At 36.2% G+C, this 27,156-nt stretch overlaps 1 protein-coding gene across 2 annotated transcripts in view; it reads left to right on the top strand.

Annotated features, from left to right (window-relative positions):
• Cfap47 (cilia and flagella associated protein 47) overlaps positions 1-27,156 on the top strand; it is a 355,085-nt gene that overhangs the window by 300,934 nt on the left and 26,995 nt on the right. For both annotated transcript variants that reach the window (XM_063280369.1, XM_063280368.1), the window contains exons 57-60: positions 2,330-2,486; positions 3,895-3,993; positions 17,353-17,512; positions 18,953-19,047. In XM_063280369.1, the coding sequence (XP_063136439.1) occupies positions 2,330-2,486; positions 3,895-3,993; positions 17,353-17,512; positions 18,953-19,047 (511 nt within the window). The remainder of the gene's footprint in view (positions 1-2,329; positions 2,487-3,894; positions 3,994-17,352; positions 17,513-18,952; positions 19,048-27,156) is intronic.

Raw genomic sequence — 27,156 nt, 5'->3', positions numbered from 1 at the left:
TAGATATGGGGAGAGTGGGCATATTTGTCTTCTCCCTAGGATTGGTTTAAATAACTCTCAATTTAATTTGCTATTGGCTGTTGGTTTGCAGTAAATTGTTTTTATTATGTTTAGGTATGGGCCTTGAATTCCTTATCTCTCCAATATCTTTGGGGTGTTATACTTTTGTCAAATGCTTTTTAAGTATCTGTGGAGATGATATGATTTTTTTCTTTGAGTTTGTTTATACAGTGGATTAAGGGAATGGATTTTTGTATATTAAACCAACCTTGCATCCCTGGAATAACACCTACTTGATTGTGGTCAATGATGGTTTTCATGTGTTCTTGGATTAGGTTTGCAAGAATTTTATTGCATATTTTTGCAATGCTGTGCACAAGCAAAAGTGGTCTGAAGTTCTCTTCTTTTGTTGCATCCTTGTGTGCTTTAGGGATCAGAGTAATTGTGACTTCATAGAATGAATTTAGTAATGTTCCTTCTGATTCTATTTTATGGAATATTTTGAAGAATATTGGTATCAGGTCTTCTTTGAAGGTCTGGTAGAATTCAGCACTATATCCATCTGGCCCTGGGCTGTTTTTGGTAGGGAGGTTTTTAATGACTTCTATTTCCTTATGGGACATGGGCCTATTCATATGGTTTATCTGATCATGATTCAACTTCGATATGTGGTATCTATCTAGAAAATCATCCATTTCGTCTAGATTTTTCAGTTTTGTTAAGTACAGGCTATTTTAGTACATCTGATTTTTTTTTTTAGTCTCCCCCATTTCTGTTGTTATGTCTCCGTTTTTATTTCTAATTTTGTTAATTTGGGCCCTTTAGTTAGTCTGGGTAAGGGTTTATCTATCTTGTTCATTTTCTCAAAGAACCAGCTCCTGGTTTTGTTGTTTCTTTGTATAGTCCTTTTTGTTTCTACTTGGTTGATTTCAGCCCTGGGTTTGATTATTTCCTGCCTTCTACTCCTCTTGGGTGTGTTTGCTTCTTTTTGTTCTAGAGCTCTCCTACGTGCTGTTAAGTTACTAGTGTAGGATCTGTCCAATTTCTTTACCAGGGCACTTACTGCTATGAATTTTCCTCTTAGCTCTGCTTTCAATATGTCTGATCATTTTGGGTATGCTGCGTCATCATTTACATTGAATTCCAGGATGTCTTTAATTTCTTTCTTTATTTCTTCCCTTACCTAGTTATCATTGATTAGTGTTGTCCAGTTTCCACTGTATGGGGTCTTTCTGTTGTTTTTGTTGTATTGAAGACTAACCTTAGGAACTATTGTAGGTGCCAAATAACAGGAATTATCTTAATTAGGGTTTCTATTGCTGTAATGAAACACATGACCAAACCAACTTGGAGATAAAAGGGTGTGTTTGGCTTATACTTCCACATCATTGTTTATGAATGTAAAAAGTTAGGACAGGAACAAAAACAGGTTGGGATCATGGGGGCAGGAGGTAGAGACCAGAGGAGTACCGCTCTTTGACTTGCTCCTTTATGGTTGCTCACCCTTCTTTCTTATAGAACCCAGGACTAACAATCTAAGAGTGGCACCATTCTCAATGGTCAACCAGTCACTATTAAGAGAATTAAAATAAAACTCAAGGTGGTCTATCAGTTCTACTCATGGGTGGAGATATATATATACATACACATACACATACACACACACACACACACACACACACGGAAATTAAATTGCTATCTTAATGGAAGAGAGAGAGAGAGAGAGAGAGAGAGAAAGTCCCACATGCTTGCATATAGCCTGATCTTATGAAGGCATTTTCTCAGTTGATACTTCTTCCTTTCCAATGACTCTACTTGATACAATTTGACATAAATCTAGCCAGCACAGAAATGGATGTATACAAAATATGACACATAGGTATGGTGGAGAAGGAGCAAGAAAGGAAATGAGAAATAGAAAGAAACAGGATCTTTGTCAGCAATAAATACTTAAGTTACATTATTTACACAGCACTATAGATAATATTAATGAGTGAATTCAATATGTCTCAAAAACAAATATTGCATATTTTTTTCTCTTGTGGTTCCTAAATTCTATATAAATAAAATCATGTGCATATGTATGATACGAAAGTTGAATCAAAACTATCTATGCAGATAAAGAGAAACAATGAAAAGGAATGGAAATAAGAAAGGCAATAGTAGCAGTGCATGCAGGGGAATGTGCTTACTTATACCAAAATGTCAGTATGTGATTCATTCAGTACCATATACAATGAAAACCATTGGACAGAATAATAAAAAAGGTTTGTAAATCTTGAAAATCAAATATATATTCAATTATGATTATTTCTTTTTTTTTGAACAGTTTAAAGAATGGAAATTCTACATGTTTGGAGTAGGCCTATTCCCCAGGCCTATAGAAACAGAAAGAATAACCACTATTCTTGGTCTTCAGGCATCTGTCATGATACATTTCAAAAATCCTACCAGTGAAGATGTTTCTGTTGATCTCATATTAACAAGTAGGTTATTTTTCCTATATTGTATAGGTATCTGTCTTTTTTCATTAAAAATTTTTATATATTATAAAATAAAAGCATAAAAATAGGAGGTAAGATATGTTTGCTGAAACATACCTCTTAAGTTGTATATGAAGAATCTATGCAACAGTGAGAGGTCTTCTGATCTTATTTTTAATCCACATATGTGTTAGTTGATATATAAGATTCTTATGAAATTTTTCAAATATTCCAGTTCTTCTTATGCAATTTTTTTTAGAAATTCTAGGTACACCTTTTTAGGGGTTCTAAGATTTTCCTGTACAAATAAGAAGAATATTCCACCCTTGGCACTTGAGTTTTTTAAATAACCCACTATATATGGAAGAATATATAGATAAATTGATATGATAATAGATAGATAGATAGATAGATAGATAGATAGATAGATAGATAGATATTTACAAGAAGTATTTCACACTTGGTCCTAGAGATTTTGTTTAATAACCTACTACATATGGATAGATGAATGGATGGGTGAATGGGTGGATGGATGGGAGGATGGACGGGCAGACGGATGGACGGCCAGATGGATGATCAGGCTGATGGATGGACAGACAGATTTACAAGACTGTCTATTTTAACATCTTCTTCTCTTCTTTCCTATCCCCTCTACCCATCTCCCTGCTAAAAATTTTCCACACCACTTATTCTACCTCTCCCTTTTTATATTTCCTGTTTGCTACCACATGTCCTTCTTTAAGGGCTTTTCTTCCCTGCAACCACCAATGGCCTTGTTCTAGTTTCTTAGATTCTGTAGTTACTTTAGGTTAAACATACAAAGATATAAGCTTCAATTTAGAACCTACATATGGAAAGCATTCTTCATTTATCTCAGAAAAGTTGAGTTTTCAAAAGATAATCTGTACGTTTTGCATTAATAAATTTGATTTTACAGCATTTTAAAGGCTAAATTCAGAAGTATTTGTGGGCTTTGTATACAGACAGAGAGAATAGATTAGAGTTGGTCCTGTAATGAGCATAGCCATTTCATGCAGTTATTTTGTTTCTATGTAACTATACTTTATTGTGTAAAATAAACATTTCTAAAGGCATTTTGTTATTAACACATTTTATGCCAGATCTTTATTTAGCTATGCCCAAATTAAAATTGTTCTATAGTTAAAAATCATAAGAAGTATTTGACTGTAGTATTTGACTCAAATTAAAAACATTTTTTAAATATTCTCAACTGTTCTGAGTATGACTAACATACACAAACACACACACACACACATACACATACACACATACACACACACACAAACACACACTAATCAACTAAGGATTGTGATGCCCTATTTACAAGGGTATAATTCATGAGTTCTTATACATTTCACTAAACTACAAATTCTCTTTGTTTCTTAATTAGATAAAGAAAAACCGAAGAATCTTGCAATTGATCGTTGCTGGAATAGCTTCCTCCATGAGAATGCTGCCTTCCGCTTTAGCTCACTGAGACGTACACATGGTACAGGATTTATTTCTTACATTTGCACATTGCTACATTTAAAAGATGTTTTGTTCTTAATGGCTAAGTAGTATTCTATTGTATGAATGTACCACATTTTTTTATTCATCTTCAGTTGAGGGACAACTAGGTTGTCTTTAATTTCTAGCTATTATGAATAAAGCTGCTGTGAACATATATCTGTAGAGTCAACCTTGTCCCATGGGGCTCACAAAGACAGAAGCACTAACCAAAGAGCATGCATAGGCTGGACCTAGACACCATACATATGTGTACCAGATATGCAGCATGATCTCCATGTGTGTCCCCTAAAAAATGTTGCAAGGGCTATCTCTGACTGTTGCCTCTTTCGAATCTCTTTCCCCTATTTGGAGTTCCTTGTCTGGCCTCAATGGAACAGGATACAACTAGGCCTACTACACTATGATGTGCCAGGTCTGGTTGGTACCCATGGCAGGAGGCTTTCCTTCTCAGAAGAGGAGAAAGAAAAATGAGAGGTGGGGTCTTAGGTTGCTACACAAGGAGAGGAGGGGGCTGAACTCAAAATATAAAATGAGTAAGTAAAGGAAAAAAAAATTAGGTTGTTATATATATAGATTTATACTGTTTTTGAAATTTTCAGAGTTTTAATGTCATATCAATTAAAATAATTTTTTTAGTCAAGGAAATTTTTAGGAGATTGTAAACTACTAAAAGTACTCATGAAATCATCAAAAATTATTTCGACTTTGCAGACTGTTTACTTGAAAACTTAATTTATCTTCCAAATATCATTCTCAACAATATACAATCAAATAGATAGAAATTTTAAAAATAATAAATCTTCCTAAAATTATAAAGTTTAGGCTACAGATGTAGCTCATAGTATGTGCGTGCCTACCCTTGTGAAATCTGAGGTTCAATTCCTTCTTCCACTAAGAAATAAAAGAAAAACACTATACATCAAGAATTATGAATTTGTCTAAAATAATGAAAAGTTACAATAATAATCATCAATTTTATGGTAATATGATAAATATTATCTTAATATAACTCAGTTAGGAGTGCACCCAAATCCCGTGGGAGGGAGAGCTAAACCGTCAGAGGGCCAGACACACCTGGGAAGCCAGAAGAGACTACACTCTACCCACATTTCTGACTCCAGAGGAAAACACCTAATGCCATCTGGGACCCAAGTGCACTGGGGCTCCAGGAAAAGGCTGCGCAGGCCCTCCTGGTTGCCGCCCTCATAGAGAGTTCAAAAACAGCACCCCACGAGCGACATGAACCACGGTACCACAGGTAAGACGAACTTTTCTGCTTCAAGTGACCTGCCTGGTGGACTCAGGACACAGGCCCACAGGAACAGCTGAAGACCAGTAGACAGGAAAGACTACACGCCCGAAAGCAGAACACTCTGTTCCCATAATTGGCTGAAAGTAAACAGGAAAACAGGTCTACAGCACTCCTGACACATAGGCCTATAGGACGGTATAGCCACTGTCAGAAATAGCAGAACAGGGTAACACCAGAGACAACCTGATGGCAAGAGGCAAGCACAGGAACCCAAGCAACAGAAACCAAGACTACATGGCATCATCTGAGCCCAATTCTCCCACCAAAGCAAATGCTGAATATCCAAACACACCAGAAAAGCAAGGTCTAGATTTGAAATCACATTTGATCATGATGCTGTAGGACTTCAAGAAAGACATGAAGAACTCCCTTAGAGAAACGCAAGAAAACATAAATAAACAAGAAGAAGCCTTTAGAGTGGAATCACAAAAATCCCTGAAAGATTTCCAGGAAAACACAATCAAACAGTTGAAGGAATTAAAAATGGAAATAGAAAAAATGAAGAAAGAACACAGGGAAACAACCCTGGATATGGAAAACCAAAGGAAGAGACAAGGAGCCATAGATACAAGCATCTCCAACAGAATACAAGAAATAGAAGAGAGAATCTCAGGAGCAGAATATTCCATAGAGGGCTGGGGATTTAGCTCAGTGGTAGAGCGCTTACCTAGGAAGCGCAAGGCCCTGGGTTCGGTCCCCAGCTCCGAAAAAAAGAACCAAAAAAAAAAAAAAAAAAAAAAAGAAGATTCCATAGAAATCATCGACACAATGGTCAAAGATAATATAAAACGAAAAAAAAAAAATACTGGTCCAAAACATACAGGAAATCCAGGACTCAATGAGAAGATCAAACCTAAGGATAATAGGTATAGAAGAGAGTGAAGACTCCCAGCTCAAAGAACTAGTATTATCTTCAACAAAATCATAGAAGAAAACTTCCCTAACCTAAAGAAACAGATGCCCATAAATATACAAGAAGCCTACAGAACTCCAAATAGATTGGACCAGAAAAGAAATCCTCCCGTCACATAATAGTCAAAACACCAAATGCACAAAACAAAGAAAGAATATTAAAAGCAGTAAAGGAAAAAGGTCAAGTAACATATAAAAGCAGACCTATCAGAGTCATATCAGACTTTTCACCAGAGACTATGAAAGCAGGAAGTTACTGGACAGATGTCATAAAGACCCTAAGAGAACACATGCCAGCCCAGGTTACTGTATCCTGCAAAACTCTCAATTAACATAGGTGGAGAAATCAAGACATTTCATGACAAAATCAAATTTACACAATATCTTTCTACAAATCCAGCCTTACAAAGATAATAAATGGGAAAGCCCAAAATAAGGAGGCAAGCTACACCCTAGAAAAAGCAAGAAACTAATTGTCTTGGTAACAAAACAAAGAGAAGAAAAGCATACAAACATAATCTCACATCCAAATATGAATATAACCAGAAGCAATAATCACTATTTCTTAATATTGCTCCAAATCAATGGTCTCAACACTCCAAGAAAAAGAGTTAGATTAACAAACTGAATATGCAATGAAGACCCTGCATTCTGCTGTCTACAGGAAACACACCTCAGATACAAAGACAGACACTACCTCTGAGTGAAAGCCTGGAAAAGAACATTCCAAGCAAATGGTCTGGAGAAGCAAGCTGAAGTATCCATTCTAATTTCGAATAAAATCGGTTTTCATCTAAAAGTCATCAAAAAAGATAAAGAAGGACACTTCATATTCATCAAAGGAAAAAACCAGCAAGATGAACCCTCAATCCTTTATATCTATGCTCCAAATACAAGGGCACCTACATACATAAAAGAAACCTTACTAAAGCTCAAAGCACACATTGAACATCACAAAATAATAGTAGGAGATTTCAATACCCTGCTCTCATCAATGGACAGATTATGGAAACAGAAATTAAACAGAGACATAGACAGACTAAGAGAAATCATGAACCAAATAGACTGAGCACAAAATTATAGAACATTCTATGCTAAAACAAAAGGATATACCTTCTTCTCACCACCTCATGGTCCTTTCTCCAAAATTGACCATATAAATGGTCATAAAACAGGCCTCAACAGATAAAGAAAGATAGATATAATCCCATGCGTCTTATCAGACCACCACGGCCTAAACCTGGTCTTCAATAACAATAAGGGAAGAATATCCACATATACATGGAAGTTGAACAATGCTCTACTCAATGATAACCTGGTCAAGGAAGAAATAAAGAAACAAAATAAAGACTTCTTAGAATTTAAAGAAAATAAAAGTATAACATACCCAAACTTATGGGACACAATTAATGCTGTGCTAAGAGGAAAACTCATAGCGCTGAGTGACTGCAGGAAGAAACAGGAGAGAGCAGGTATCAGCAGCTTGACAGCACACCTAAAAAAAGCTCTAGTACAAATTGAAGCAAATACACCAAGGAGGAGTAGAAGGCAGGAAATAATCAAACTCAGAGCTGAAAACAACCACGTAGAAAGAACAAGGACCATAAAGAGAATCAACAGAACCAAAAGTTGGTTCTTTGAGAAAATCAACAAGATAGATAAACCATTAGCCAGACTAAAGAGAGGACACAGAGAGTGTGTAAAAAAATAACAAAATCAGATATGAAAAGGAGACATAACTACAGAATCAGAGGAAAATCAAAAAAATCATTAGATCCTACTATGTAAGCCTATATTCAACAAAACTTGAAAATCTGCAGGAAAGGGACAATTTCCTAGACAGATACCAGGTACCAAAGTTAAATCAGGAACAGATAAACCATTTAAACAGCCCCATAACTCCTAAGGAAATAGAAGCAGTCATTAAAGTTCTCCCAACCAAAAAGAGCCCAGGTCCAGACAGGTTCAGTGCAGAATTCTATCAGACATTCATAGAAGACCTCATACCAATACTATCCAAATTATTCCACAAAATTGAAACAGATGGAGTGCTACCGAATTCCTTCTATGAAGCCACAATCACTCTTATACCTAAACCACACTAAGACCCCACAAAGAAAGAGAACTTCACACCAATATCCCTTATGGATATCGACAGAAAAATACTCAATAAGATTTTGACAATCTGAATCCAAGAGCACATCAAAACAATCGTTCACCATGATCAAGTAGGCTTCATCCCAGGCATGCAGGGATGGTATAATATACGGAATACCATCAAGGTAATCCATTGTATAAACAAACTGAAAGAACAAAACCACATGATCATTTTATTAGATGTTGAGAAAGCATTTGACAAAATCCAACACCCCTTCATGATAAAAGTCCTGGAAATAATAGGAATCAAGGACATATACCTAAACATAGTAAAAAGCCATATACAGCAAACCAGTAGCTAGTATTAAACTAAATGGAGAGAAACTTGAAGCAATCCCACTAAAATCAGGGACTAGACAAGGCTGACCCCTCTCTCCCTACTTATTCAATATAGTTCTTGAAGTTCTAGCCAGAGCAATCAGACAAAGAGAGAGAGAGAGAGAGAGAGAGAGAGAGAGATATCAAGGGGATACAGATTAGAGAAGAAGTCAAAATATCACTATTTGCAGATGATATGATAGTATATTTAAGTGGTCCCAAAAGTTCCACCAGATAACAACTATACATGATAAACACCTTCAGCAAAGTGGCTGGGTACAAAATTAACTCAAACAAATCAGTAGCCGTCCTCTACACAAAAGAGAGACAAGCCAAAAAAGAAATTAGGGAAATGACACCTTTCATAATAGTACCAAATAATATAAAATACCTCAGTGTGACTTTAACCAAGGAAATGAAAGATCTGTAAGATAAGAACTTCAAGCCTTTGAAGAAAGAAATTGAAGAAGACCTCAGAAGATGGAAAGATCTCCCATGCTCACGGATTGGCAGGATTAATATAGTAAAAATGTCCATTTTACCAAAAGTGATCTACAGATTCAATGCAATCCCCATCAAAATACCAATCCAATTCTTCAGAGAGTTAGACAGAACAGTTTGAAAATTCATCTGGAATAACAAAAAACCCAGTTTAGCTAAAAATATCCTCAACAATAAAAGGACTTCAACAATAAAAGGACTTCTGGTGGAATCATTATCTCTGAACTCAAGCAGTACTACAGAGAAATAGTGATAAAAACTGCATGGTATTCGTACAGAGACAGATAGACCAGTGGAATAGAATTGAAGACCCAGAAATGAACCCACACTCCTATGGTCACTTGATTTTTGACAAAGGAGCCAAAACCATCCAATGGAAAAAAGATAGCATTTTCAGCAAATGGTGCTGGTTCAACTGGATGTCAGCATGTAGAAGAATGCAGATCGATCCATGCTTATCACCCTGTACAAAGCTTAAGTCCAAGTGGATCAAGGACCTCCACATCAAACCAGATACACTCAAATTAATAGATGAAAAAGTTGGGAAGCATCTGGAACACATGGGCACTGGAGAAAATTTCCAGAACAAAACACCAATGCCTTATGGTCTAAGATCAAGAATCGACAAATGGGATCTATTAAAACTGCAAAGGATCTGTATGGCAAAGGACACTATTGTTAGTAAAAAACGGCAACCAACGGACTGGGAAAAGATGTTTACCAATCCTCCAACTGATAGAGGGCTTATATCCAAAATATACAAAGAACTAAAGCTAGACTGCAAGGAGATAACAAACCTCTTAAAAAATGGAGTTCAGAGCTAAACAAAGAATTCACAGCTGAGGAATGCCGAATGGCTGACAATCACCTAAAGAAATGTTCAACATCTTTAGTCATAAGGGAAATGCAAATCAAAACAACCCTGAGATTTCACCTCACACCAGTGAGAATGGCTAAGCTCAACAACTCAGGTGACAGCAAATGCCGGCGAGGATGCGGAGAAAGAGGAACACTCCTCCATTGTTGGTGGGATTTCAAACTGGTATGACCATTCTGGAAATCAGTCTGGAGGTTCCTCAGAAAATTGGACATTGAACTACCTGAGGACCCAGCTAGACCTCTCTTGGGCATATACCCAAAAATGCCCCAACATATAACAAAGACACATGCTCCACTATGTTCATAGCAGCCTTATTTATAATAGCCAGAAGCTGGAAAGAACCCAGATGCCCTTCAACAGAGGAATGGATACAGAAAATGTGGTCCATCTACACAATGGAATATTACTCAGCAATCAAAAACAATGACTTTATGAAATTCATAGGCAAATGGATGGAACTGGAAAATATCATCCTGAGTGAGGTAACCCAATCACAGAAAAACACACATGGTATACATTCATTGATAAGTGGCTGTTGCCCAAATGCTTGAATTACCCTCGATCCACAGAACACATGAATCTCAAGAAGGATGACCAAAATGTGAATGCTTCACTCCTTCTTTAAAAGGGGAAGAAAAGTACCCTTGGGGCAGAATAGGGAGGCAAAGTTTAAAACAGAGACAGAAGGAACACCCATTCATAGCCTGCCCCACATTTGGCCCATACAGATACAGCCACCCAATTAGACAAGTTGGATGAAGCAAAGAAGTGCAGGCTGACAGGAACCGGAAGTAGATGTCTCCTGAGAGACACAGCTAGAATACAGGAAATACATAGGTGAATGCCAGCAGGAAACCACTGAACTGAGAAGGGGACCCCCGTTGAAAGAATCTTTCAGTCCGATAGGACTGAAAGAGGTTGAGGGGCTTGAGACTCCATATGAACAACACTGCCAACCAACCAGAGCTTCCAGGACTAAGCCACTACCCAAAGAGTATAAGTGGAATGACCCTGTTCTCCAACCTCAAAGGTAGCAATGAATAGCCTAGTAAGAGCACCAGTGGACAGGGAAGCCCTTGGTCCTGCCAAGACTGAACCCCCAGTGAATGTGATTGTTGGGGCGAGGGTGGTAATTGGGGTAGGATGGTGAGCGAACACCCATATAGAAGGGGAGTTGGAGGGGTTAGGGGGGATGTTGGCCAGGAAACCAGGAAGGGGAATAACAATCGAAATGTAAATAAGAAATACTGAAGTTAATAAAGATGGAAAAAAAACTCAGTTGAAGTCAATAATGACTATTAATTTCTCCCCACAATGGGGTGATTATCTTCCTGCATTTATTTATTTTCCATTAATTTATTTATTCACTTTAAGTCCTCATCACAGACCCACTTTCTCTTCTCCTCCCAGTCCCCCCTTACAATCCCTCCCACTTTATGCAATCCCCTTCTCCATTGAGAAAGGAAGCCCCCCACTGTAGCATCCACTAATCACATCCTCTTGTATTTATTTTAATCATTTGTATCAGTGTCTTTTATTTAAATAGAGATGTAGTTTATTTATAAAATTGTTTTAATGCAGATGTAATCACAGGCATTAAACAAATAGATGAGAAGTATATAAAGTTTAAAAATAGAAAAAAGATGGACTGTGACAATTACTCAGTAAAGTGTTTCTTAACTAAGGAGCAGAAACTGAGTTCAGTATCCAGGATCTATATAAAAGCCAGGCGTGACAGCACACATCCGTAAGTCTTACACTGAGGAGATAGAGACAGGCAAAATCCAGAATCCTAATGACCCAGCCATCTTAAATGAGCTCCCACTTCAATTGAAGACCTTGTTTCATAAAATAAAAGGAGAATGATTGACAAAAAATGTGCAATCTGAAAAGATTCATACAAGTGCATACAGTCACATATTTGCGCTCTCTCTCTCTCTCTCTCTCTCTCTCTCTCACACACACACACACACACACACACACACGGTACAGGGGAGGATGATGAGAAATACATATATAAGCAAAAAAAAAAGTATGTTACTGCCTGAAGTTAGGGTTTTTTCAGGAGAAAATATAACCAGTTCACAAATTCAAAGCTAATGAATTTGATATGATTTCATGGACGACGACGACGACGACGACGACGACGACGATGATGATGATGATGATGATGATTACTCACAGAATTTAGAAAACTGACATTTAGAAAAATTAAACGAATTCAGTGAACTTCATGTCTTGGCTCTCCCCCTTCTATTTCTTTTCTTTCTTTTTTTTTTAAATTAGGTATTTATTTACATTTCAGATGTTATTCCCTTTCCAGGTTTCCTGTGCATGAGCCCCCAACCCCTACCCATCTACTTCTATAAGGGTATTCCCCTCCCAATCCACCCCACTTTACCGCCCCACCCCTGATAATCCCCTACACTGGGGGTCCAACATTGGCAGGACCAAAGGCTTTTCCTTCCATCAGTGCCCAGCAAGGCCATCCTCTCTTATCCTCTGCTACATATGCAGTTGGAGTCCTGCTTCAGTCTATGTATATAGTCTTTAGTTAGTGGTCCCTGGAAGCTCTGGTTGGTTGGAAATGTTTTTAATACGCTTGCAAGCCTCTTCAACTCTTTCAATCCTTCCTCTAATACCCACCAAGGGGGTCCTGTTCTCAGTTCAGTGGTTTGACCTCTGTATTGGACGTGCTCTGGATGTGTCTTTCAGGAGAGATCTATATCCGGTCCCTTTCTGCATGCACTTTTTAGCTTTGACAATCTTATCTAGTTTTAGTGGCTGTATATACATGGGCCTCATAGACCACCTGTGGGGAAGGTTCTGAATTGTCATTCCTTCATTCACTGCTCTAAACTTTGCTTCCGTATACCCTCCTATGGATATTTTTTCCCTTTTAAGGAGTGGGAGCATCCGCATTTTGGATTTATAATATTGTAGGAGGATAAATAATAGCCTATAAAAAAAGGAATAGAAATTACCATAAAATTAAAATATAGAACCATGAGATGTCTCAGTGAACAAATATACTTGCAATCAAGTCTGTTAACTTGAGTTCAAGCTCTAGGACACATATATTCGACAAAAACTATAATTTTTGCAATTTTTTTCTCTAAAATCTACATACAACATGTGCTATTGGGCATACACACATGCGTGCGCACGCACACACACGCACACACACACACACAAAATATGGGGGAAAAGATAAATAATTTAAAGTTTGAAATACTTACAGTAAAATTTGTAACCAAGAAGGTATATATTTAAAAAATGATCATAAGAATTTTTTCCTTTATTTTATACTTTAATAGAATTTATAAGATCAAACTTACTATGGCGAAATTAGGACATTGTTTATAGAAAAAAATCATTGCATAAAATTTTGAAAAAATTATATATATTACAAAAATATGATTGATACTGAAATCAATCATAAAGAAATTTGAAATCATTTATAATAGAATGAATAACTGATTTATTCTCAAATCGATTTTAAATTTGTAGTAGCATTTACAAATTTTATAACTATATTATTTATTTACTTATAATAATTTGTATTTATTATATTCATTTAACACATGTATTAACCATTTTCTTTAAAAGTTCCTTCAATTGATTCTGCATTGCGTTTTCACATTGTAAAATCAATTGAAAATTCATCTGCATTCGAATCTCTTCTGTATTTAATGAGAAAGTATATAGGCAACTCTTTCATTTAGTCCTTTAGTTCACCCATATATTGCTTTCTTTTGTAATAAAAATTGTATTAGATTACATATTAAGTTAGCCCATTTCTCTATTTTTAAATGAACAATACTAGTCATTTTCTTTCTATTTTTCCAATGTGACCTATCATACATTTGAATCTTACATTTTATTCGATTGATACATTTTGTAGGTCATCAGTTCTTTGAGAGTTTCATACAAGTTTTGATTATAGTAAACACCCATCCTCCAACTCCTCCCAGATCCACATAACCTTCCCTGCTGACCCAAATAATCTTGACAGTATTTTTTTTATTTTTATTAACCTATTCAAATGTTATTACCTTTCCTGGTTTCCTGTCCATTAGCCCCCTATCCCCTCACATTCTCCTTCTTCTATAAGAGTTTTTCCTTCCCCATATACCCCCATTCCTCCCCGCCCCAATATTCCAATACACTGGCAGGAACAAAGTGCTTCTCCTTCCTTTGGTGCAAAGCAAAGTCATCCTCTGCTACATATGCAGCTGGAGCCATGGGTCAGTCCATGTATAGTCTTTGGGTAGTAGTTTAGTCCCTAGAAGCTCTGGTTGGTTGACATTGTTGTTCTTATGGCATTGCACACCCCTTCAGCTCTTTCAGTCCTTTCTCTAATTCCTCCAATGGGGGTCCCATTCTCAGTTCAGTGGTTTGCTGCTAGCATTCCCCTCTGTATATTAGACATGCTCTGGCTGTGTCTCTCAGGAGATATCTATATCTGATTCCTGTCAGCATGCACTTATTAGCTTCATCAATCTTATGTAGTTTTGGTGGCTGTATATATATATGGGTCACGTGTGAATTCCTTATCTCTCCAATACTTCTAATATAAAGGGGTCTTGTATTTTGACAAATGTTTTTTCTGTATCTAAGGAGAGGATCATATGATTTTTTTCTTTGAGTTTGTTTATATAGTGGATTATGTTAATGTTAATGGATTTTCACATATTGAACCAAATTTGCATCCCTGGGATGAAGCCTACTTGATTGTGGTGAATGTTGGTTTTGTTTTGTTCTTGGATTCAGTTTGCAAGAATTCTATTGAGTATTTTTGCACTGATATTCATAAGCGAGATTAGTCTGAAGTTCTCTTTTTTATTTGTTACTTGTGTGGTTTAGGGATCAGAGTAATTGTGGATTCATAGAATGAATTAGGTTGTGTTCCTTCTGTTTATATTTTATGGAATAGTTTGAGGAATATAGGTATCAGGTCTTCTTTAAAGGTCTGTTAGAATGCTGCACTAAATCTATCTGGACCTGTGCTGTTTTGATTGGGAGATTTTTTTAATGACTTCTATTTCCTTATGGGATATGGGCCTGTTTAGATAGTTTACCTGCTCTTGATTTAACTTTGGTATGTGGTATCTGTCTAGAAACTCATCCATTTCATCCGATTTTCCAGTTTTGTTGAGTATAGGCTTTTATAGTAGGGTCCGATGATTTTATTTGATCTTTTTTTTTCTGCACATGAAAGTACATAGACTGTCAGCAAAAAGAAATTAATAAACAAAAGCCAAACAAACAAAAACATAAGAATTCATGAGGTCATCCTTCCAAGGTGAACTGCATGCTGCCTTCTTTTCCCATGAAATCAATCAGCTTCTGTCTTAGGGAAGCCTGCCAAAGAAACATTGCCAACTTCATTCTATGATCCAACAGTTACTCTGATACGTAAACCACACAAAGACTCAAAACAGAAAGGAAATTTCAGATCAATTTTCCTTATGAACAGTGATGAAAAGGAACTAAATAAAATGCTCAGAAACCAGATCCAAGAACATATCATCCAACATGATCAAATAGACTTCATCCCAGAGCTATAGAAATGGTTTAATAGATGAAAAATCAATGTAATCTACCATATAAGCAAACTGAAAGAAAAAAAAAACATATCATCTCATTAGATGTTGAAAAAGCCTTTGACAAAATCCAACGCTATTAACTGATTGTCACTCATGTTATCCTATTGTCACATATAGGTGGTGCATCAGTATTTATCACAACTTTGGGTATAAGAAAAGAGCCAAAATGAAATAATGAGTTCTTTACTTTTTAGGCACTCAGCTCCTGTGTGTATTAGCAAACTCTTAACATATGTCTTTATGAATGGTAAATTTTCTTAATAATAAGCATTGCACACAGCAAAGTATACACATACTTAGAATTTGTTAACATTTCATTGCCACCTGTTTTAGGAATATCCCTCATCCTTGGCATTTTTTCTTGCCTGCAAATAATATACTTCCTCATTTTGACCACAGTTCTTATTCTTTGTATAATTCTATTTCTTTTTTTTTCTTTTTTTTTTTCAGAGCTGGGGACCGAACCCAGGACCTGGCACTTGCTAGGCAAGCGCTCTACCACTGAGCTAAATCCCCAACCCCTGTATAATTCTAAAATGTTACCACTCATCCTATAAAATTAGGATCTCTCATCAGTACTAAACCCTCTGTATCTTGGATTGGCCTTTCCAAGCCTTCTCTGTACCTTCCTTCAAAGTTTTTCTTTTTCATATGCAGCCTTTCAAATAAACCCCTTTGTCTCCTGAGTAATCAAAACCCTTTTCCTGCAATTAGTTAGGAAAGGCTCCTCCCTTCTATATATCTCTTTTTTTCAGATCATTTATTATTCTCCCCTCTTCAGGAATAGGGTCACACAGCATATCCCTTCACTATGCTCACCTAAATGTGATTACCTTGTGGATGAAAAGATGTTATTACCAGAAACTTGAGGGTACCAATAAAAGTTGTGAACATATACTTAGTGTAAGTTGTTGCACTTACTTGTCCATAACATGTAGTAAGAGCTGGCAAAAATGCATGAGTTTTCTGGTTCTTTTATCACTTTTTTCACTTAGATAAGGTAAGACATCAATTTTAAGAATTTTCAAGTTTATTCCCAGCAACCACATGGTGGCCCACAACCATCTGTAATGAGGTCTGGTGTGTCTGAAGATGGCTACAGTGTACTCGTATACATTAAATAACTAAATAAATAAATAAATAAATAAATAAATAAATAAATAAATCTTTAAAAAAAAAGAATTTTCAAGTTTAAAGCTTCTTGAGAAACTTCTTTTCTCCTGAAAGAATGTATCTTAGAATACAGTTCAGGAAATCTAGGGGAAATGCATTCCAGATTGTGGGATTTGTTAAAAAGCAATTAAACAGTATAATATTACTTTTGTTATTAAAATTATGTGTAAAATTAAAAAGAACATGTGACATTGGTCTTTCTGGGCCTAGTTGCCTCATTCAGTATATTTTTCAGTTATTTTTACTTACCTGCAATTTTATGATTTTATTTTTCTTTACAGGTTAATAGAATTTCGTTGTGAATATAGACAGTATTTTGTTTTGTTGTTGTTGTTGTTGTTGTTGTTGTTATGCTTTCAATAGTTAAAGGACATTTCAGACATTTCCATTTCTGGCTATTGTGAATAGATCAGGAATAAGCATAGTTGAGCAAGCATGTTAGAACATTTTGAAATTGTTTTATATATTTTACAGGAATTGTCGTGCCTCCTAATGGAAACTTAGATATCCCAGTGTTATTTATACCTTCGGCTATGACATTATATAAAACAATGGTGATTGTTATGGTGAAGAGAGCAAACAAAAAGAATTGGCTTATTGACAATTTTGATGAACTGAATGCAGAGACTAAGAGGTACTAATTATAACTTATAAAAAATAGTTTGTATAACTTGATGTGGTAGGTTTCCTTAATGTGTGATGCGATACATGTTCAACATAAACTTCAATAGGTTATGAACTACTGTAACTTATATGTATAGAAAAATACATTTGTTTGTTGAAGTATTACCTTTAAACAATCAGATGCGTTGAAAGGGAAAATAGTGACTGACTGCAGCAGCACCTTGTCTGAGTGAAATGGAAAACTTGTAAGTCTGGCACTCATATAGTATTAAAACACTGCTGCAACCAGGGTGTATTGTTTCTATGTCATTGCCACAATGAATGTAATTTACATTCTCCCCTTAGCTGAGCATTAAGCCTACTTCAATAATAGTACAAAACGTAAATGTTTCCTCAGCTCTTATAGTTTAGTTATTGTAGAAACCTTAATAAATCAAAATCTTAATTTATCATATATTTATATATTTTTCTCCACATGATTTTACTGTGGTTCAATTATTATGCATTTTCACCATTCCCAGAGTCATAGTTAATTATATGAACACACACACACACACACACACACACACACACACATAAACAGAAAGAGAGGGGGGGTAGACGTGTAGTATTCCAGTTAAAAATTACAATGAAAGGAATCTTATTAAAAAACTTACTGACCATTGTAGGGAAGTTGTGGTTAAAAGCACAGAGTCCTTTTGAATATGGTGTACTAACCTGTAGTTACACAAGTCACATATAAAACTAATCTTCTGTGTAGTGTTTACTATTTTATTTTACAAGAAAATTCTGTCTTCAGAAATAATCAGCAAACTTTTCTAATTTTTTTCTCTAATAGTAGATGAGCTGTATGCTCTCATTTTGACTGCTGTCACCTTAAGATAAAGTTGACATCCCCTTCTGAAGTTCTGTAACAAATTGTATTTTGTAATTTTTACTGTATAATTTTTAATATCACCTGTTACCTCCCAGTCAGCATTTAGTTACAGCAACAAATAAAAGTGTACTCTTGGAACGTAGATCACTAAGGCTTCTACATTTTGACTTACATCCCATGATGATTTACTTTGAAATAATTTCCTAATACTTCCTTGTACATGTTTATATCATTATCAGCTAAGGATAAATGTTTTCTCTTCTGTACATTTGTCTGCCTAAATATAATTGCATGAACTTTACTAAAATACCTTCAGAGTAATAAAGAATATAGCCTTTATTCTTTCTTATTAGTTATTTTGCTTTTATAATATAATTTCATCAATTCCTTTCTCTCACTCTAAACCTTCCACTATATCCCAACTTTCTCTTTAATATTCATGGCCTTATTTTTTCATCAATTGATGTTACATACCATATTATAGATATAGATACAGATATATAATTATTATTTCTTTGATCTATATTGGCAGTATTTCTGCTTTATGTTAACTCTATATATTTTTTAAAATAGATTTATAGGCGTAGACTACGGGGAAATTCAAGCAATACACTGGATGTACCCTATCATTGGACTTCCCCAAGCACCACCCCCTAAAAGTTCTCCAGGTAAGTATATTTTACTCAGAAGACAAGAAACACAGAATTTCCAGAAACTTTGACCATTCTGTAATTCTTTCTCTTTATGAAAATACAAGCAGATATGTTGCAAGCAGCCCTATTAGTGAAAGTGTTGCAAATTACTTTTTATCTCACCAGTAGGTGTGGTAAAACACATCTTGAGTACCTACCATAAAGGATTCTGATGGAGTTTTTCAAAAGATTGAAATTCCATTCTGTCATGTTCCATATCAGTTATTACAAATAAAAGAATTATACTTTTATCCAGGCTGAGGCTATAGCTCAAAGGTAGAGTGATTCCTTGGCATGTAAATAGAACTCGGTTCCATCTTCAGCAACAAAACAAAACAAAGTTATAGAGATGAAAAGTGATTCATCTCTACTGAACTCAGACAACATTTTCACGCTGAAATAGAAAGAAGTAGTATGTTTTCCTTGTACTGGAGCACTTCCCTAAATGTGATAGCACTGTTTATAAAGAAAGGCCAAAATTAAATACTTCCCTGTTTTAAGTGGAGAAAACAATCCACATACATAAAAGTACCTTGGCATTTATGGGTCAATGGAACTTGTAGTTTTGTTCTTCCATTTATCAACACTACTTTAGTCATTTTGAATATATTAAGTTATCTTCAGAATGTTTCAGACACATGATAAAATGTCTTTTGTGTTAATTATGTCTTCTATCTTTTGTGTTAATTATGTCTTCCACAGTGCTTCACTTCCTTTTTGAAAAAAATGTATAATACACTATTAACTGATCAATGTCCTATACTAATAACTAAATATTAAACTATTATCATTCTCATAGTTTTGCTTTGTTTTACCTACTATAGACAGATTTTGTTTTCCCCGATTAAATATGTTAAACAGAAATATATTTAACAAAAGCTTGTGAGTACTCTTTTATGTATTTACTTAAAAGAAAATCAAATATACTCCACATGATTTTTCTATGCCTCTGGATTTTTTGGTAATTACTTCATTTTTAACAAATTAATTATGTATTTTATAACCGGTATATGTCAAATTAAGATGAGATCGTAATAACTTAAGTATTCTGAAGTAAATTTGGTATCTGGTATATAATTGTTTTACCACAAGTCTAAAATTATGCTTATAGTTATTTTTACAGGAATCCTTTTGAGAAACAAGTGAGTAACATTTTAGGCACATACATTATTGCTTTTTGGACAATCTACATTATTTTCTTTTTCTTTCTTCCTTCCTCCCCTCCCCCTTCCTCCCTCCCTCCCCCTCTCTCTCTCTTTCTTTCTTTTTCTTCTAAATCCCAATCACAGTTTCCCCTCTTTCTTCTTCTCCCTGTTACTCCCCTCTAATCTACCCTAAGAATATACCTGAGATAACCTACAGCTGTCTGTTCATTTACACCACTATCAAAGTCTGTTTTTCCTTTTTTCTGTAGCACTCAGATTATTTACAAACCCAGGACAATTTTCTTGCTCTGTGACATACCAATTCACTCTTATGTACTTACTGTCCATTGGGCAGATAATTAGAAAATATTTCCACAAGTGATATACTGTAACACAATAATAAATGAATCCAGTGTGATGGACAGAGCATTAATTTACTAAAGATTTACTAGTAAGGACCCGTGACTAACTATAAATAAATCTCCTTAGCTTTAAAATTAATATCTCAAGGTTGACCTTAATTATAACCAAAGAGATGTGTACATTCTACCAAACCATGGTACTCCTTTTGTTATCTCTGATTTAAACAGTTATTTTTATTCTACATACTGTTTATAAGGTATGTAAATACTACTTATAAGTATATAAATAATATAAAATGAAATTTTGTAATACACATATTATAGAATAAATATTGTTAAAAAGTGTTGAAGAATCGCAGTTAATTTTGTAGATCTTTCTTTTTAATTTTTTATTACATATATTTCTTTACTTACATTTCAAAGGTTATTCCCCTTTCCAGTTTCCTGTCCATGAGCCCCCATTCCCTCCCCCCTCCACATATGGGTTTTCCCCCTGTACATCCCCTTTATTGCCCCCCATATTCCCCTACACTGGGGGTCCACCCTTGGCAGGACCAAGGGTTTCTCCTTCCCCTGATGGCCCAACAAACCAATTCTTTACTACATATGCAATTGGAGCCCTGGATCAGTCCATGTATATAGTCTTTCGATAGTGGTTTTAGACCCTGGAAGCTCTAGTTGGTCAACATTGTTGTTTTAATTGGGTCACCTGAGTTTTTGATCTTAACCATTCTCACTGGTGTGAGGTGGAATCTCAGTGTTGTTTTGATTTGCATTTCCCTTCTGACTAAAGGTGTTGAACATTTCTTTAGGTGCTTCTCATCCATTCACCATTCCTCAGCTGTGAATTCTTTGTTTAGCTCTGAACCCCATTTTTTAAAAGGGTTATTTGTCTCCCTGCAGTCTAACTTCGTGAGTTCTTTTTATATTTTGGATATGAGGCCTCTATCAGATGTAGGATTGGTAAAGAACTTTTCCCAATCTGTTGTTTGCCGTTTTGTCCTAAAAACAGTGTCCTTTGCCTTACAGAAGCTTTGCAGTTTACTGAGATCCCATTTGTCGATTCTTGATCTTAGAGTATAACCCATTGGTGTTTTCTTCAGTAAATTTTCTCCAGTGCCCATGTGTTTGAGATTCTTCCCCACCTTTTCTTCTATTACTTTGTATCTGGTTCGATGTGGAGGTCCATGATCCACTTGGACTTAAGCTTTGTACAGGGTGATAAGCACGGATCAATCTGCATTCTTCTACATACTGACATCCAGTTGAACCAGTACCATTTGCTGAAAATGCTATCTTTTTTTCCATTGGATGGTTTTGGCTCCTTTGTCAAAAATCAAGTGACCATAGGTGTGTGGGTTCATTTCTGGGTCTTCAATTCTATTCCACTGGTCTATCTGTCTGGTTCTGTTCCAATACCATGCAGTTTTTATCACTATTGCTCTGTAATACTGCTTGAGTTCAGGGATAGTGATTCCCCTGGAGGTCCTTATATTGTTGAGGATACTTTTAGCTATGCTGGGTTTTTTGTTACTCCAGATGAATTTGCAAATTGTTCTGACTAACTCTATTAAGATTTGGATTGGAATTTTGATGGGGATTGCATTGAATCTGTTTATAACGTTTGGTAAAATGGCCATTTTTACTGTATTACTCCTGCCAATCCATGAGCATGGGAGATCTTTCCATCTTCTGAGATCTTCCATTTCTTTCTTCAGAGGCTTGACGGTCTTATCATACAGATCTTTCTCTTGTTTGGTTAAGGTCACACGGAGGTATTTTATATTATTTGGGACTATTATGAAGGGTGTCATTTCCATAATATCTTTGTCGGCTTGTTTCTCTTTTGTGTAGAGGAAGGCTACTGATTTATTTGAGTTAATTTTATACCCAGCCACTTTGCTGAAGGTGTTTATCAGGTTTAGTAGTTCTCTGGTGGAACTTTTGGGATCATTTAAATATACTATCATATCATCTGCAAATAGTTGTATTTTGACTTCTTCCTTTCCAAACTGTATCCCTTCGATCTCTTTTTGTTGTCTGATTGCTCTGACTAGGACTTTGAGAACTATATTGAATAAGTAGGGAGAGAGTGGGCAGCCTTGTCTACTTGCTGATTTTAGTGGGATTGCTTCAAGTTTCTCTCCATTTAGTTTAATGTTAGCTAGTGGTTTGCTGTATATGGCTTTTACTATGTTTACGTATAGGCCTTGAATTCCTGTTCTTTCCAGTACTTTTATTATGAAGGGGTGTTGAATTTTGTCAAATGCTTTCTCAGTACCTAATGAAATGATCATGTGGTTTTTTAATCTTTCAGTTTGTTTATATAGTGGATTACGTTGATGGTTTTCCATATAATAAACCATCCCTGCTTACCATGGATGATTGTTTTGATGTGTTCTTGGATTCAGTTTGCAAGAATTTTATTGAGTATCTTTGTGTTGATATTCATAAGGGAAATTGGTCTGAAGATTTCTTTCTTTGTTGGGTCTTTGTGTGGTTTAGGTATAAGAGTAATTGTGGCTTCCTAGAAGGAATTCGGTAGTGCTCCATCTGTTTCAATTTTGTGGAATAGTTTGGATAGTATTGGTATGAGGTCTTCTATGAAAGTCTGATAGAATTCTGCACTGAACCCATCTGGACCTGGGCTCTTTTTGGTTGGGAGACCTTTAATGACTGCTTCTATTTCTTTAGGAGTTATGGGGCTGTTTACATGGTTTATCTGGTCCTGATTTAACTTCAGTACCTGGTCTCTGTCTAGGAAATTGTCAATTTCCTCCAGATTTTCAAGTTTTGTTGAATATAGGCTTTTGTAGTAGGATCTGATGATTTTTTTTTTAATTTCCTCTGATTCTGTTGTTATGTCTCCCTTTTCATTCCTGATTTTGTTAATTTGGTCACACTCTCTGTGTCCTCTGATTAGTCTGGCTAACGGTTCATCTATCTTGTTGATTTTCTCAAAGTACCAACTTTTGGTCCTGTTCATTGTTTGTATAGTCCTTTTTGTTTCTACTTGGTTGATTTCAGCCCTGAGTTTGATTATTTCCTGCCTTCAACTCCTCCTGGGTGTATTTGCTTCTTTTTGTTCTAGAGATTTTTAGTGTGCTGCCAAGCTGCTAATGTATGCTCTCTCCTGCTTCTTTATGCATGCACTCAGAGCTATGAGTTTTCCTCCTAGTACAGCTTTCATTGTGTCCCATAAGTTTAGGTATGTTGTACCTTCATTTTCATTAAATTCTAAGAAGTCTTTAATTTCTTTCTTTATTTCTTCCTTGACCAAGTTATCATTGAGTAGAGCATTGTTCAACTTCCATGTATATGTGGGCGTTCTTATTGTTCTTGAAGACCAGCTTTTGCCCATGGTTATCTGATAGGATGCATGGGATTATTTCTATCGTATCTGTATCTGCTGAGGCCTGTTTTGTGTCAGTTTTCAAGAAAGTACCGTGAGGTGGTAAGAAGAAGGTATATCCTTTTGTTTTAGGATAGAATGTTCTATAAACATTCTATAAATATCTGTTAAGTCTATTTAGTTCATGACTTCTGTTACTCTGTCAATGTCTCTGTTTAATTTTTTTCCATGATCTGTACATTGATGAGAGTGGGGTGTTGAAAGTTCCTATTATTATTATGTTAGGTGCAATATGTGCTTTGAGCTTTAGTAAGGTTTCATTTATGTATATAGGTGCCCTTGTATTTAAAGCATAGATATTTAGGATTGAGAGTTCATCTTGGTGTGTTTTTCCTTTGATGAATTGGAAGTGTCGTTCCTTATCTTTTTTGGTGACTTTTGGTTGAAAATCGATTTTATTCGATATTAGAATTGCTACTCCAGCTTGCTTTTTCAGACCATTTGCTTGGAAAGTTGTTTTCCAGCCTTTTCCTCTGAAGTAGTATCTGTGGGTTTTTTTGGAGGTGTGTTTTCTGTAGGCAGCAAAATGCTGGGTCCACATTACGTATCCAGATTGTTAATCTGTGTCTTTTTATTGGGGAATTGAGTCCATTGATGTTGAGAGATATTAAAGAATAGTGATTGTTGCTTCCTGTTATCTTCATATTCAGAGGTGTGATTATGTTTCTGTGCTTGTCTTCTCTTTGTTTTATTGCAAAATGCTTGGTTTCTTGCTTTTTCTAGGGTGTAACTTGCCTCCTTATGCTGAGCTTTCCCATTTATTATCCTTTGTAGGGCTGGATGTGTAGAAAGACATTGTGTAAATTTGGTTTTGCCATGGAATATCTTGGTTTCTCCGTCTATGTTAATTGAGAGTTTTGCTGGATACAATAACCTGGGCTGGCATTTGTGTTCTCTTAGGGTCTGTATGACAACTGTCTAGGATCCTCTGGCTTTCATAGTCTCTGGTGAGAAATCTGGTGTAATTCTGATAGGTCTGCTTTTATATGTTACTTGACCTTTTTCCCTTACTGCTTTTAATATTCTTTCTTTGTTCTGTGCATTTGGTGTTTTGACTATTATGTGATGGGAGGAGTTTCTTTTCTGGTCCAATCTATTTGGAGTTCTGTAGGCTTCTTGTATGTTTATGGGCATCTCTTTCTTTAGGTTAGGGAAGTTTTCTTCTATTATTTTGTTGAAGATATTTCCTGGTCTTTTGAGTTGGGAGTCTTCCCTCTCTTCTATACCTATTATCCTTAGGTTTGATCTTCCCATTGTGTCCTGGATTTCCTGTATGTTTTGGGCCAATAGCTTTTTTCGTTTTACATTATCTTTGACAGTTGTGTCAATGATTTCTATGGAATCTTCTGCTCCTGAGATTCTCTCTTCTATCTCTTGTATTCTGTTGGTGATGCTTGTATCTGAGGCTCCTTGTCTCTTCTTTGTTTTTCTTTTTTTTATTATTTTTTTTAATAACTTGAGTATTTCTTATATACATTTCAAGTGTTATTCCCTTTCCCGGTTTCCGGGCAAACATCCCCCTCCCCCCTCCCCTTCCTTATGGGTGTCCCCCTCCCAACCCTCCCCCCATTGCCGCCCTCCCCCCATAGTCTAGTTCACTGGGGGTTCAGTCTTAGCAGGACCCAGGGCTTCCCCTTCCACTGGTGCTCTTACTAGGATATTCATTGCTACCTATGGGGTCAGAGTCCAGGGTCAGTCCATGTATAGTATTTAGGTAGTGGCTTAGTCCCTGGAAGCTCTGGATGCTTGACATTGTTGTACTTTTGGGGTCTCGAGCCCCTTCAAGCTCTTCCAGTTCTTTCTCTGATTCCTTCAACGGGGGACCTATTCTCAGTTCAGTGGTTTACTGCTGGCATTCGCCTCTGTATTTGCTGTATTCTGGCTGTGTCTCTCAGGAGCGATCTACATCTGGCTCCTTTCGGTCTGCACTTCTTTGCTTCATCCATCTTGTCCAATTGGGTGGCTGTATATGTATGGGCCAACTGTGGGGCAGGCTCTGAATGGGTGTTCCTTCAGTCTCTGTTTTAATCTTTGCCTCTCCCTTCCCAGCCAAGGGTATTCTTTTTCCTCATTTAAAGAAGGAGTGAAGCATTCACATTTTGATCATCCGTCTTGAGTTTCGTTTGTTCTAGGGATCTAGGGTAATTCAAGCATTTGGGCTAATAGCCACTTATCAATGAGTGCATACCATGTATGTCTTTCTGTGATTGGGTTAGCTCACTCAGGATGATATTTTCCAGTTCCAACCATTTACCTACGAATTTCATAAACTCGTTGTTTTTGATAGCTGAGTAATATTCCATTGTGTAGATGTACCACATTTTCTGTATCCATTCCTCTGTTGAAGGGCATCTGGGTTCTTTCCATTTTCTGGCTATTATAAATAAGGCTGCGATGAACATAGTGGAGCACGTGTCTCTTTTATATGTTGAGGCATCTTTTGGGTATATGCCCAAGAGAGGTATAGCTGGATCCTCAGGCAGTTCAATGTCCAATTTTCTGAGGATCCTCCAGACTGATTTCCAGAATGATTTTACCAGTCTGCAATCCCACCAACAATGGAGGAGTGTTCCTCTTTCTCCACATCCTCGCCAGCATTTGCTGTCACCTGAGTTTTTGATCTTAGCCATTCTCACTGGTGTGAGGTGAAATCTCAGGGTTGTTTTGATTTGCATTTCCCTTATGACTAAAGATGTTGAACATTTCTTTAGGTTTTTCTCAGCCATTCGGCATTCCTCAGCTGTGAATTCTTTGTTTAGCTCTGAACCCCATTTTTTAATAGGGTTATTTGTTTCCCTGCGGTCTAACTTCTTGAGTTCTTTATATATTTTGGATATAAGGCCTTTATCTGTTGTAGGATTGGTAAAGATCGTTTCCCAATCTGTTGGTTGCCGTTTTGTCCTAACCACAGTGTCCTTTGCCTTACAGAAGCTTTGCAGTTTTATGAGATCCCATTTGTCGATTCTTGATCTTAGGGCATAAGCCATTGGTGTTTTGTTCAGGAAATTTTTTCCAGTGCCCATGTGTTCCAGATGCTTCCCTAGTTTTTCTTCTATTAGTTTGAGTGTGTCTGGTTTGATGTGTAGGTCCTTGATCCACTTGGACTTAAGCTTTGTACAGGGTGATAAGCATGGATCGATCTGCATTCTTCTACATGTTGCCCTCC

The sequence above is a fragment of the Rattus norvegicus genome, chromosome X (assembly GCF_036323735.1).
Source record: "Rattus norvegicus strain BN/NHsdMcwi chromosome X, GRCr8, whole genome shotgun sequence".
Lineage (NCBI taxonomy): Eukaryota > Metazoa > Chordata > Mammalia > Rodentia > Muridae > Rattus > Rattus norvegicus.
Note: the sequence above shows the minus strand (reverse complement) of the source record. Positions and strands in the feature narration are given on the sequence as shown.